We start from the raw sequence: 14,762 nt of genomic DNA on the forward strand, positions 1-14,762 counted from the left end.
TGAAAATTCCAAACAGAATTTCTTCAGCTTCCAGCTCCGACTTGTTCTAGTAGATTATTGCAGTCTTATGAAGATCCCCTCAATAACATGCTACTCATTTGAGGTGGCTAAGGTGCAGACTCCAAACTCCCAGCTGCTTTCCTCGCAGTGGATGCATATACGTGGGTTTTGTTGTTGTTGTTGTTGTTCTTTAAAATATGGTCCCACAACTGGCTTCAGCTACTGAAACTGTTGCTCTGTATCCCAACCTCTTCTTCCTGCTGTGTTGGACTCCTAACAAAGATGTTATTCGTAATCTTCCCAGCAGGGAGCAGACTTCATCCAGGAATGGCCATGTGATTTGCTATCCCATTGAGGACAGGGTTTGTACACAGACAGTTCTGGGACTTGGTTTTCATCTCTCAACATGATACTTGCCCAAACTAAACAGGATCCAATGTGACCTAGAACCACACAGTGCCAGACTTTGGATGTTAGCAAGTTCTTACTCATCTTTGAAAGAAGTGGGAAAAGATGATACGAATCTTTGTGGGACACTAAACAGGAATGACAAGAACTAGGAACAAAGGGACAAGAAGGTGGGCCCTTCCACTTTCGGAAGAAACTTGACTGAGAAATCTGTTGGCTTTTCTCTAAAACTTGAGGTGTGGGGACAGATTAGAGGAGAGACCCAAGTGTACTGATCCTGAGTGGACAGTGTGCTATGTTTATAGCAGCTGACTTTACGTTCCTTTCAGTTTCCACATGAAGTCCTATTTGGCGGCCACGTATATTATAAAGTGGAGCCTCAGTAGGGGTTATAAAATGGCGTTCTCTCACACAGGCCTGGGTGAAACTTCATATGCTTTCAGAGACTGTGATGAGTGGTGAGGTGAAGCGGGTATTTGCCTGCCCGTGACCTTGGCGGTGCTTCTTGTCTCCGGACATGACCTCTTAAAGGGAGGTCACCACTCCTGTGTGGTGGTTGGGGGCTGGACTGTTGGATCCATTCACACCTAGGCAGAACAGAAGACCACAGTGGCTATTTTTCTTGTGTACCCATGAGTATTTTCTAATAAACCCTAAATACTCCTTTACAAGTTTTCGTGGATTCCCCTGCAGTAAGGTGAGTTTTTGTTTATATTTGTTTGTTTGTTTGTTTTTGAGACAGTGATTCACTATGTAGCCTTGGCAGGCCTAGAACTCACCATGTAGACCAGGCTGGCCTCAAACTCAGAAATCTACCTGCCTCTGTCTCATCTGGGATTAAATGTGTGCACCACCGGGCCCAGAAGTTGTAAGGTTTCTATCAGGCATTTCTAATTGTGAGTCTAGGATACTTCGTAGGAAAACACCATTTATTTTGATTGCATCCTTCCACAGGAGACTAAGTTTGGAAACTTCAAGGAGCTTTGGCCACTATGTACTTCCTGATGTCACTCTAAGTCTCTTCTGCGAACTCAGCCCCTGCTGCAGAATTTCAGCTTTTTGCAATGGAGCCATGTGCCTTTAGAGTCTTTTCACCTCCAGGAGTTGTGGTTGTCCTTATGTGTCCAAACTTTTCACTTGGCTTATTGGATCAGAGACAATGGCAGTTGGGAATGTCCACTGACTCTGGGGTCCATTTGGCACCGGTTGTGCTTTAGCAGGGAGGCAGGTCTGGGGTCTAGTGTGTGCCATCGCTATTACGAGGCTTCAAGGACACTTCCCCCCATTTATCCCTGTTATGTCCCCTGCTAAACTAGGTTAACGGTGTCTAATTAACCACTGAACATTGTCATGCTGCATAAAGATAGAATCCTGGCTGTCCTCTGAGCCGTGGTACTTTATCTCCATTTAGATCTCTGAAGTGTTCCATTAGGTATGAGAGACTATTTCCACGAGGTATGCATCAGGGCTACTTCTGGCCTTTGCACGGAAGCAGCAAAGACTCTTGTCTTACCGCAGAGGGGACCCAGGTTGCTTTGAAGGCCTCACCATCAGCTTCTGGTAATGTCCGCAAGTTGGGGACCTTATTGGATGTGGTCCTTATTTTAATCATTATGACCAACCCAAGCCCTTGATATAGCAGGGGACCAGTGAGGACACATGGCTATAAGACAATCAGAGAGATGAATTAGGTAATGCACACGAGGTAGATAGACCTTCATCTGAGGAATCACCCCAGAAGTGATTTTTTTTAAAAACTCCATAGCATAAATTCTTTTCCCTGGGACCCCAGAATAAAAGCAGGAGAGTCCAGAGTTCTCAGGTTTTCTGTGGCTGCAGTCATGCAGTGACAGTGAGGTCATTCTTGTCCTCAGCCAACCAAATAAGCAAAAGAGGTGGGACTGGGGAAGGGAAGGTGACTTAGCTAGATAAGAACCCTCCCTGCCATCTTATAAAATGTATAATGAATCACACAGAACAACAGTTCATTCACCAGGTTGGCAAAGCTGTAACCCCACTGTAAGTTTGAAGCATGTCTGCTTCATAGAAAATATCAGTTACGTCCTAGTGGAGTATATGGAAGGGACATATTCTCACCCATACAGAGCTGCTCGTCCCTGTCAGTGTGGGGTTAAATAGCTGAGCTTTGGCGTTAGCCATCCTGGCTTGTGTGATCATGCCTGCTCTTCTCTAGGTGGGCAGCATAAAGCAAGCTGCTTTACCTTTCTGAGGTGGCTTCTCCACTTGTGCCATGGAGTGAATAACAGTGATGAGGGGATTGTTCTAGTACGTCATGTATTATATGTAATAGCAGGTCATACATTATACGGTGTCAGAGCCCAGCATCTGGCAGGCCCACCGCTAACTCTCAACTCTCCTGAGAAATGTGTGGCTGCATCAAGTCTGAGAGAAACAGGTATGAGAACCAGGAGGGGGCCAAGTGTGTGCTGCTCCAAGCTCTGGGCTCTACAGAAAGGTGGTGGTAACAAGGCAGCCTTTGAACACTTCACCTGAGAAGCTAGTAGGCAGCCTGTGGCCAGATGTTTTGGTGGTTTGCAAAGGGCCACCACCACAAGATGGCCAGAATTTCTCCTTTATGAGTTGCTGGCTGACCAGACATGCTTGCTAACGGATGGTGGGCCCTGTTACCAAATCTGCAAGGTGGGAGGAGAGGGGCCACTACTTCCTTCAGTCCACAGTAAAGCTGTATTCTGCAGAATGGCCAAAGAAGGCAGCAATTGACAGAGGAGCCCCTCAAAAGAAACCTGGCATTTAATTAACTTTTAAAGTGCTGGTTCAGCAAGCTCCATGCTTCTGCATTTTGCATATTGAGCAAATGAGCGTCTCTAATGGGTCTGAACTGCCTGGCGGGCCACAGTGGTGGTCTCCTACTTGAGTTATACAAACACCACATGCTCTTGTGAGTCCCAGGGACAGAAGCTTTGCTTTGTGGGCTGTTTGGGCTCCTGGCTATCTCCTCCTCAAGTCTATATCCATTAACACTTCTGGTGGAAGCCAGTAGACAACTGAAAAAGAGGTATCTCCTTCAGGGGCACAACCTAGCGACCTAACTTGGCCTCACCTCTCAAAGGATTCACCACTTCATAATAGCACTGCAGGCTATGGGGACCAGGCTGTGGGGACCAGGCTATGGGAACCAGGCTATGGGGACCAGACTATGGGGACTAGGCTATGGGGACCAGGCCTATGGGGACCAGGCCTATGGGACCAGGCTATGGGAACCAGGCCTATGGGACCAGGCCTATGGGACCAGGCTATGGGGACCAGGCTATGGGGACCAGGCCTATAGGATCAGGTTATGGGGACCAGTCCTATAGGATCAGGCTATGGGGACCAGGCTATGGGGACCAGGCCTATAGGATCAGGCTATGGGGATCAGGCCTTTGGGGACCAGGCCTATGGCATGTGAGCCTTTAGGGACATTCAGTATCCAAATCCTTGAGTGGCTCTCCATTTTCTTCCAATTTCACTTGCTTGATCCCTTCTCTCTCCTGACCTCGCCCATCATTTTCTGACTTTGAAAAACAGTGCCGAGAGTGGGTGGGGCTGGAGAGCTGGTTCAGTGGTTAAGAATAAGCAATCACTGCTCTTGCAAGGGACCCGGGTTTAGTTCCCAGCACCCACATGGCAGCTTACAACTGTCTAACTCCAGTTCCAGGGAATCAGATGTCCTCTTCAGGCACACACATGGCCCGTATATATATGTGCATTAAAAACACTCATACATGTGAAATTAAAATAAATTAAAAACAACAACAAAACCAAATAGTATAGGGGGCTGGAAAGATGGCTCAGTGATTCAGAGCACTGACTATTCTTCCAGAAGACCCAGGTTCAATTCCCAGTGCCCACATGGCAGCTCACACCTTTCTGTAACTCCAGTTCCAGGGGATCCAACATTCTTTTCTGGCTTCTGTGGATACCAGGCATGCACTTGTTGAATAAACACACATGCAGGCAAAGCACCCATACAAACACTTACAAAATTAATAAATATTTTTTAAAAGTAAAGAAACTGCAGTTGAAAGTAGTTTATTTAAACTTGGACTATTTTTATTTTATTTCTTAATTGATAAAAAATTAATGTATGATCAGTAGTTGGGGGGGGGTTGCATCTTGCAGGAATGGCAGTTGGCCTCAGGAAAACTTTTCCTGGTGACATTTTTGGCTGTGCACTGACAAGAGTGAGTGAGAATGTCATGCATTCTGCCTCCAGCCGTCACAACACTGCCACCACGCCCAGACTCTCTCTACCGTGTGCTAGATTTCAGACTGAAAATAATTTATTTAAAAGAAAATGCAAGTCTTATTGTGGCGATTTTCAGACACAGAAAAATGGAACCACCATGTACCCAAAAGCCAACTCTAAACACCACCAACAGCTGCCAGTCGCAGAGTATCTGTGGTGACTTTCCTAGGTTAGAATTACTTGGGATTTTGTTTAAAATCCATTGTCCCAGATTGAGAGTATAGTTCAGGAGGGGAGTGTTTATCTAGCACATGCAAGACCTCCCTTCTGTTCCTAGGAACACAAACTATTAATAGTAATACCACATAATAATAATAGCAATAATAATACTACCACAAATGACAGCAATAGTATGTAGTCCTGGGTTCCCCATCCCTATATCGGCCAACTCAGAAATCTCTTCATGCCAGGCCCGGCAGTCTGCATGTCCATCAGGCTTGCCAGTGGCTCTCATTTCACTGACATGTAAGAACTGATGCCTTAGGTAAAGGCATGGCTGTCACATGGGTCCAGATTCCACCCAATATCAGTCATGGGACAAGATAGAAGACTGCTTGCTCCACAGCGGAGCCAGTACGCCCCCTTTATTCCCGTGAAGTATCCAGGCTGGTAAGGACAGCACCAAATACCGCCAGAGCCTTAGTCATTGACAAAAGCAAGCTGTTTTGAGTCAGCCAGTTGTTGAGAGAGGCGAGCATTGTCTGCATCCATTTCCATTTTCAGCTCTTGCTCTACCAACACTCAAACCCAACAATCTAATTTGGAGTTGTACAGGGGGCCGGGAATATGGCCCAGGCAGTAAAGTAACCTTTTGTGCAGTCATGACGACCTGAGTTCTGATCCCCAGCATCCACATAAAAAAAGTAATATGGTCATGTATGTCTGTCACCCTGGCATTGGGCAGAGGTCCTGATTTTGCTGGTCAGCCCATCTAGCCAGTCAGTGAGTACCAACTACAGTGAGAGAAACCATCTCAAAAGACATGGCGGCAGAGCATAGTGGTGGGCCTTCAGTTCCAACATTCAGGGGGTGGATGCAAAGAAGTGGCTTTCTATGAGTTCCAGGCCAGCCTGGTCTACATAGGGAATTCCAGGCCAATCCTGTCTCCAAGGGCAGGTGGGAATGGAGAGACAGACAGACAGAAAGTAGGAGGTGATTCAAGGATACAGCTGATCCAACCTCTGCTTCTACTCAGTACAGCATGCCTGGGGGTACACCCTTGCACATGTGCACGTGCACACATTCACAGTTACTGGCAGACACACACACACACACACACACAGACACACACAGCATTTGCGGTATGCTGACTTGCCCCTACTTGAACCCGTCCCCCCCCCCCCCCCCCAGTGCTCCAGTGTGTGACACTCATGGGTTGTCGTAAACTTTGTCTGTCTCTCTTTCTCTTTCAGAATGGGGAAGAAGTTTTCTGAGGAGATGGAAGAGTAAGTTCCCATGGTCTTGTGTATCCTGTACTGAGCTGTGCCAGCAGTGCGGCCTTGGCTGTCATTGCCTCTCTGGCCTGTGTTGAACATGGCATTGAAAAAGCAGATGGAGGGCTGCAGAGATGGCTCAGGGGTGAAGAGCCTGGCACTGGGGTCATGGCTTTTTAGGATTACATGTCCAGGTATCAGGGTACTAGCCCAAACTTTCCACTGTAACAGCACAGATGGGCAGAAGTAAAGATGGTCTCCTGACCCTGGCCTTCTCCTAAGACTTACATGGGAAAAAAAAATGAAGTTAATTAAAATTAAGGGGAAAGGCTCTAGACAATGATATCATTATATATCAGGTGCTCTCTTTCATCCCTGTGGGGTTGGAGGGGACATTCATGTTAGTCTGTGGTTGCTGCCCTTGGGAATGGTGTGTTGCACAGCTATGCAACCATGCACAGAAGACCAATTTGCCTAAAAAGGTTTGACCAAGGTTATGGAAGAAGGGCAGTTTTTTATTTATTACCCATTCATTGTCTTAGTGAGGGTTACTATTGCTGTTATGAAACACCATGACCAAAAGCAAGTTGAGGAGGAAAGGGTTTATTCAGCTTGTATTTCCACATCAATGAAGGGAGTCAGGACAGGAACTCAAGCAAGGCAGGAACCTGGAGGCAGGAGCTGATGCAGAGGCCATGGAGGGGAGCTGCTTACTGGCTTGCTCCTCATGGCTTGCTCAGCCTGCTTTCTTATAGATCCCATCACTAGCCTGGGATGGCATTGCCAACAATGAGCTGGGCTCTTCAGCATTGATTACTAAGTAAGAAAATGCCCTACAGCTAGCTCTTATGGAGATATTTTCTCGCCTTTCAGATGACTCTAGCTTGTGTGTCAAGTTGACATAAAACTAGCCAGGACAGCTGTTAACTCTAGGTTGTTGCTGTCTGTGTTTGACACTCATGTTCTGCTCTCCTTTTCTGTTTTCTGCTGACAGCCGCCGTCTCAGACAGCACAGCCTGACTGGATCAGACGAAGGAGAAGGTGAGCTCTTTAGAGGAAGTCAGGGCCGGGCCAGGAGGCCTGGGAGCCCTTAGGGAGTCCTTGGCTGCAGCTTAAGTCCCAGATGGCTGCTGGCACCTCTGCTTTGCTGAGTGCTCCTGCCAGGGCCTCTGCTTCGTCCACTCTCCTCCTTGGTCGTGCGGAACTCCACGCAGCTTGTCAGTCTGCTTTCCTGGGGTTACAGACTCAAGCAGCCGTACCCCGGTTGTTGGGGATTCGATCCTCAGGCCTTCATGCTTTCAGAGCAAGCATGCTTACCCACTTTCCCAACCCCAGTTCTTCTTTAAATCAAACCTTCCATTTGCCCATGTGTCCTCTGTTGCTGCAGTAGTCTCTCGTAAGCACTGTAAGTACGTGGGCTGCTAACTCCATCATTGCTGTCTCTTCTGAGTCTGTTTCTGTTGATTCATTTTCCTCCTGAAAGAAGTATCCTCTCTCTCTCTCTCTCTCTCTCTCTCTCTCTCTCTCTCTCTCTCTCTCTCTCTCTCACACACACACACACACACACACACACACACACACACACACAGGACACTCTGAATGTGAACATATTGACCCTGAACCTATTTGTCCCCCTTCAAAGGCCGATCTGTTTGTTGGCAGATAATGGTCAAGTTGTTCCGTTGGAGAGCTATCTGGAGCTGGCACTAAGACATGTCCAACTTTTTGCCATTAAGAAAAAAATGTCAATTGCAAAGTTCATGCTCTAGAACCACACAATTAAGTTACAAAAAACAGGAAGGAAGGAAGAAGGGAAGGAAAAGAAAGAAAAAAAAAGGAAGAAAGAAAAAACTGCATTTTAAAAAAGTACAATGTTTTAAGTAAGTCTACAGTTTCCCCTTGAGCTGTATGTGTAGCTCTCCTTGGCTCGAGGGTGGCCCTTGGTCATGGATTAGTCTAAGGCATCTTGTAAGTGAGTGCAGCAAAATCACCAAACAAGACCACTCCGTGGGTAGAAAACAGAAGTATCGAGGGACAAACTACCAGACTGTCTCACAAAGTCAGAGAACAGCAACTGGATTTTATACAGCAGTCAACAGGGTGGGGTTCACATGCTGGTTATCCAGAGCCAAGTGTATTTTGTTGCCGTCAGTTGAAGGGAAGTAGTGGCCTTCCTGACAAACAGAAACCCAGATCATAAGGTTCCTGAAGGTTGCAGAGTTAAGCTTTCTGTTTACCCAGTAGGAACCCAGCCTGTGTTGGCTTACCATCTTAGGACTTTGACAGCAGGACTGCTGTTTGGGGGATGTTTGTACATCTCTGCTAAGGTCACTCAGCAAAGCCTTGATTCCCTGTCTGGGTGCAATCCAGCCTTTTTTGGTTCCCCGGGAGTCCTAGGGATGGCTCACCTCACATCCTATGACTGAGGACCTCTGAGCTTAGGGAGGACGAGAGCCTCTGCTTGAACTAGGAGATGGTAGTGTAAGGATCTGGCCAGTCTGGAACAGTGTGTAGGAGTATATGGCAAGTTTTAAAGTAACTTTATTCTCCAGTTGCTCATGTATTTGTGATACCAAGAAATGTGGGCTTTGTGTAAGAAATATTAAATTCAGGAAACCTGCTTTGTAGAGCTCATTGGCTGAAACTTCCAAATGGAAATAACAAGAAAACAATGCAATTCCTGATCTACTGGTACTTGCTCACTGGATTATCTCCAGGCTGTTGGCCACTCTGCCTGGAACCACCTTCCAATGGATTCTCAAACCCTACTGTCTTCACTGTGGAAAATGTTCCATTTCAAGGAGTAACTATAAAATGTCCCAGCCAGCCTTTGAGAATGCTGCACGTTAATGTGTGGGGCCAGAGGCCGTGCTGGTTGTCATAGGGCCACTGCTTGAGAGAGAGAGAGAGAGAGAGAGAGAGAGAGAGAGGGAGAGAGGGAGGGAGAGAGAGGTGGTGTCTGTATGTAAGGTGTGTGTGTATGTGGAGGTGTGTATGGTGTGTGTGTATGTGAGGTGTATGGTGTGTGTGTTTGTGATGTGTGTGTGTATGTGAGGTGTGTGTGTGGTGTGTGTGTGTGGTATGTGTGTGTATGTGAGGTGTGTATGTGGTTTGTGTGCGTATGAGGTGTGTGTATGGTGTGTGTATGTAAGGTGTGTGTGTGTTATGTGAGGTGTATGTGTGTATGATGTGTGTGTGGTATGTGTAGTATGTGAGGTATGTGTATGTGAGGTTTGTGTGTGTGAGTGAGGTGTGTGTGTGGTGTGTGTATGTAAGGTGTGTGAATGTGAGGTGTGTGTATGTATGATGTGTGTGTGTGTATGTGAGGTGCGTGTGTGTGTGTGATGTGTGTATGTAAGGTGTGTGTGTATGTGAGGTGTGTGTGTGTATGATGTGTGTGTGTATGTGAGGTGTGTGTGTGTGATATGTGTGTGTGGTATGTGTGTATGTGAGGTATGTGTGGTATGTATGTATGTGAGGTGTATGTGTGGTGTATATGGTATGTGATTTGTGTGTGTGTGGTGTGTATCTGTGTGTGTATGGTGTGTGATGTGTGTATGTGAGGTGTATGTATATGTTGTATGTATGGTCTATGTGTGTGTGGTGTGAGTGTGTGTGTGTGCTGTGTATGTGAGGTATGTGTGTGTTGTGTGTATGGTCTATGTATGTGTGGTGTGTGTGGTATGTATGAGGGTGTGTGTGGTGTGTATGTATGTGAGGTATGTGCATGTGTTGTGTGTATGATCTATGTATGTGTGGTGTGTGTGTATGTGAGGTGTGTGCATGTGTTGTGTGTATGGTCTGTGTGTGTGTGTGTATGTGTGTGTGTGTGTATGTGTGTGTGTGTGTGTGTGCATGTATGGGTGTACACATTCATGGAAAGGTGAGACACTTGATAGGGACATCATCTCTAGGTCACCTTTTTACCTTTACTTTTTTAATATGGTCTCTCACTGAACCTGGATTTCGTCAGTTTGACTAGGCTGGCCAGTGAGCTCCAGGGATCTGCCTGTTGCCCTTTGGCCTGCATTGCTCCTACATTGCTGGAGTATTGGGCATACACCACCAAACTTAGCTTTTTGTCTGGGTTCCTAGGGTCTTAACTCAGTTCTTGATGCTTGTGTTGTAGATACTTTCCTGACACCCATCTCCCCGTGGCAAAGGTTTTGAAATCAACTTGACTGAGTCTGTTTAAGTACAGAAAGCCTTAGCCATTTAAAGTCGGCAGTTTGAGCCTGGCTGACATTCATGTCCCTTGAAACCACTGTCACAGTGAATATACAGTCTCCATTACCCCCTCAGCGCATCCCTCCTCTGCATCTGGCCTCAAGGATTCATGGTATTTTTTTTTTCATTATAAAATAATGTAGTGTTCTAGACTAAATGAAAGCATAAGTACATACATTCCATCCCAGTTTACGTAAATGGAAGCGTGCCTGGCTTTTCTCATTATGATTCCAACATCATGCAGGTTGCTGCACGTATTGTTAGTGTCTTCATTTTTTTTTTTTTTTTTTTTTTTTGGTGACTGATGTCCCAATACATGGATATACCACAGTATATCAGCCTGTTGATAAACATTTGAATTGCCCATTATCCCCATTTTGATGACAAGCAGGCTTAAAGCGGGGAAGAGTGACCTTGCTGAAGGTCACACAACTAGTAAACGGTAGCCACAAGAATCTGAGGCAGACCTTTGACCTCAGAGTTCTTATTCGGAGCCTTTGTGAGGAATTCCTCAGATATGCTGGTATCCTCACCACAGCCTGCTTAGAGTGACTGATGGGTGCTTAGTCAAGTCTCACCAAGGAAAGAAAGAAAAGTTCTTACTTTCAGAGAGTACCTCTAATATTTTCCCTTTCATAAACCTGGCACGTGAATCTTGGGGTTTTTGACACGGACACCTGACATACAAACCCGTTTTTCCCGAGAGAGCACCTTGCCTCCCCACCCACCTACCCCCGGAGAGACGCCCTCCCTAGCATAAATCTGCTTTGCCATTCAGTTCTGCTTGCATCCTTAATGGAAAATCAGTTCATATGTCACACTTCACACTCGACTTAGTCCATTTCACCGGATATGAATGTTTAGAATCCATTATGCGCTAAGAATCATATGTTACATATAACTAGGCTCTAGAATTATCTTTGCTTGGAGAACTCCTTGGTTGGCTAGTGAAGGCTGCTCCTTTGAACTTAGAATATCCGGTGAGCGGGGAGAGTCCAGGAATGTTTGCCGTGAATCATCCACAGCCATGTCATCGTTGAACGCATTCAACGATGACATTAAACAGCTCCTTGGACACCTGTAAGGAGACCTACTGGCTCTCTTAATAAAACCCTGTTTGGGATCTTAGGGGAGCAGGGAGTGTTTTCACTCAGGAAGGGATGATCTCACCTGCTAGGGATGGGTCATTGGTGAGCAGACAAATGGAGAAGAGAAGAGTCAAAAGCACCCCGCCAGCCTTGGAGGTTAGATTCATGGAGGAGGGCCAGCTGGTTCTCACCCAGTGCCAACTGGGGCCTGTATTGCCCCAGGAGCTAGAGATGGTGGTGATCAAAGAGTCACAGGCCTCCCAGGGCTTCTGGTCTAGTGGTCTTTGCCTTCCAGTCGGTTATGGAGCAGGTCAGGAGCCTTGTCTCAATAGCATTCGCATCACCTTCATCCGTGGTGGGTAACATTCCTCCTACCCTGGAGTCTGGGGGAGCATGACATCTCTCCACCAGTGTCTCATCCTTCCAGAGAGTAGGGCAGAAAAACACAGGAGAAAGGAACTTCAGAGATATCAGAATGGAAACAGAGTGAGTGACATTTGCAAGGGGCCTGGGCATCTTCTGGTGAGCCGGAAGACATGACATGGCACTGTTTGCAAGATGATGGCCAGGCTGTAAGCTCAGATGGGTGTAGAGACCAGACAGAGAATACTGACGTGGAACAACAAAAGGCTGGGGGACCGAGAGTGTTGGAGCCTCGGATGAACACAGACAGACAATACAGCTTGAAAGATTTCAAATTAGGTTCCAAAGGATGACAGACAGACCGAGGATGTGTTTCTAATTGTAAAGTCCCCATAGCTCCTGAAAGGCTAAATCCCCAGCATGAGAAATCAAATATGAAATTAAAAGCAACACTTTTAGGCTTGTGGAGCTGGAGTTTGTACCCAGGGCCACATGTACACTAAGTAGTCTGTCACTGAGCTACTCTACCAGCCCCCGAGAACAAATTCTTTAAAAAAAAAAAAAAATCCTTTAAGTAGGACACATCTGCAAGTTTAGGTCTTTTGGAAGTGATTTGCAAACCCTTCACAAAACCCAGGATGCCTTTGCACCAAAAGAACACAGATCCTTGTTGGGGAGCAAAACAGAAGAATAAGGAGAGGCATAGCAGGATGTGGCTATGTATTAGTTATTGTGTGTTTAGTTGTGAATAGGCTGAAAACCCCTCCGGAAGTAGGAAGAAGGAATGTCATGAAGGGCAGACAGGGCCTGATTAGCTGGAAGAGGAATGACCTGGTGTAAGGAGTGACTCCACGTGGAGAATGATGAATATAGCTGCTTTGCAGGGCTAAGCCCCGATTGTTGTCCATTCCAACTACAGACGCCTTTACTGACATTACGGAGATTCTCGGCCATGTTTCTAAAGTGCTGGTTCTAGCTTGAAGCACTCACAGCTATCCCTAAACAGTGGGAGACTGTGATTATAGAGAATAGCAGGAGAGTAATGCACAGCCAGAGCCACACGTGGCCTTTGGGAGGGCAAAACAAGTCTACTTAAATGAGCCCCCTTCAATGGCAGAGCCATCCAGTCTTTTAAATACTCTGTCTAAGCTATTATACAGGGGGATGGCATTCGTTTTGGCATTTTTACACACAGGTGTCACACTTTGTTTGATGGAATGGGTCCCAGTCTTCTTTTGCCCTCTCCCTGTGACTTACCGGTCCCCTTCGTCCCCTCAAATGGCCCCCTCCCTTCGCTCTCCTGCCACGGGTATTCCATTACTCTCTCTTTCCTCCTTTCTCTTCACATAAGATCTCCCCCTCCCCTTTCATCTCACACACACATGCGCACGTACATGCATGTGCACACGCACATTGGGTATACATACACGTACACCTAAATCTAGAGTCTTCGTAGGAGAACAGATGTGTTTCTGGGTCTAGTCTGTCTCATAGCATGTGATCTTCAGTTGTACCCATTTCCCTCTACATTTAATTTTTCTTTCTGACTAACGTTCCACTGTGTGTATACCATGTTCCTTCTTTCACTCACTTGCGCACATCTAGGTGGGCAGGGCAGCAGTGCTCCTATATACTGTGCTAAGGGTACAGCAGTAGGTTGAGTGATGCATGAGACTGGGCTCTAGGAGATGGTTGTCTTTGCCTTCAAGGCAGCTTACAACCTAGTAGGGGGACAGGAATAAAATGCATTATCATACAACTAAATAAGTGGGAACAGCTGGATGTGGTGTTGCACTCATTTAATGTCAACACTCAGGAGGCAGAGGCAGGCAGATCTCTGTGAGTTCAAGGGCAGCCTGGTCTACAAAATGAATTCCAGGACAGCAGGGACTGCTACACAGAAAAGATAAAACAAAATAAAACAAACAAAAGACTGTCTCAAAATGAATGAACAAAGTAAACAAACAGGGAATAGTATGACTCAGTCCTCTGAAGGAAGAGTACAGGTGCTGTTAGAGAGAAAATAGAGACCTAACTTGAACTCGGTGATGGAGAGGAAGGCCAATCTAAAGACATGACTTTCAAGCGTCAGCTGAGAAGAGAGCAGAAGTTGCCAGGGAGGGGCAGTGGGAGTTGGGTGATGGAGACGAGACCACAGGCACAAAGGTGTGTCACCCCTAACCTCTTTCAGGCCTGCTTAGTCTCTGCCTCGAAATCCACTCAGTAGTAGAAGGCAAACTGAAGGCAAGACTGTAGGCTGCAAAGAACACCGAGAGGTACATAGATGGAGAAAAGAAAGTCTGTATCTTCAGAAAAGACTATTCAGGGTCGCTGCAGAGATGTGTCAGTTAGCCAAGTGCTTGCCATGCAGACATAAGCTTGAGTTTTATTAGCACCCACATGAAAACCCTGGGTACAGCAGTGCGTGCCAACAATCCCAGCCCTGGGGAAGCAGGAGCAGGAGGGTGCTCCGGGGTGCTCACCACCCCATCTAACCAAACCCAGAAGCTCCAGTGTCTGATAGATGACACCCTGTCTCAAAAAATCAGGTGAGCAATTGAGGAAGACACCTGATTGATGTCTTTAGCCTTAACATGCAAACACACACACACACACACACACACACACACACACACACACACACGAAATATCCAGGTTAAAACTATGGCTAAATGTACAGTTGAACATGGACTCAACTTTCAAGCCATTTATGTCAAACCAAAGTTAGCAAAACAGCTGTGAGCCTCTCCCCAGTTTCTGAAAACAAGAACTTAGTGGAGGAGGCACTGTGTATAAGCATGGCCTTCTTGCATCGTGTAGGATTGTGTCTGGCATTGTGACTCCCTTGTACGGCAGCCCTGAGCTGTGGGTGCACCTCGGCCCCTCTGGGGAGAGCTGTCTCTTTCACATCCCAAGGTCCAGTTTTGACAGAAGTGAAATGCCTTGAAACCTAGGAATAATAAATCCTTCTGA

The 14,762-nt window shown here is 46.5% G+C and overlaps 1 protein-coding gene across 1 annotated transcript in view; it reads left to right on the top strand.

Moving 5' to 3' along the window:
* Positions 1-14,762, top strand: part of Ift43 (intraflagellar transport 43) — a 78,768-nt gene that overhangs the window by 50,455 nt on the left and 13,551 nt on the right. Inside the window, exons 4-5 of the mRNA XM_051196388.1 lie at positions 6,091-6,123; positions 7,106-7,152. Of these exons, the coding sequence (XP_051052345.1) occupies positions 6,091-6,123; positions 7,106-7,152 (80 nt within the window). The remainder of the gene's footprint in view (positions 1-6,090; positions 6,124-7,105; positions 7,153-14,762) is intronic.

Source organism: Phodopus roborovskii, unplaced genomic scaffold (genome assembly GCF_943737965.1).
Source record: "Phodopus roborovskii unplaced genomic scaffold, PHOROB, whole genome shotgun sequence".
NCBI classification, from domain to species: domain Eukaryota; kingdom Metazoa; phylum Chordata; class Mammalia; order Rodentia; family Cricetidae; genus Phodopus; species Phodopus roborovskii.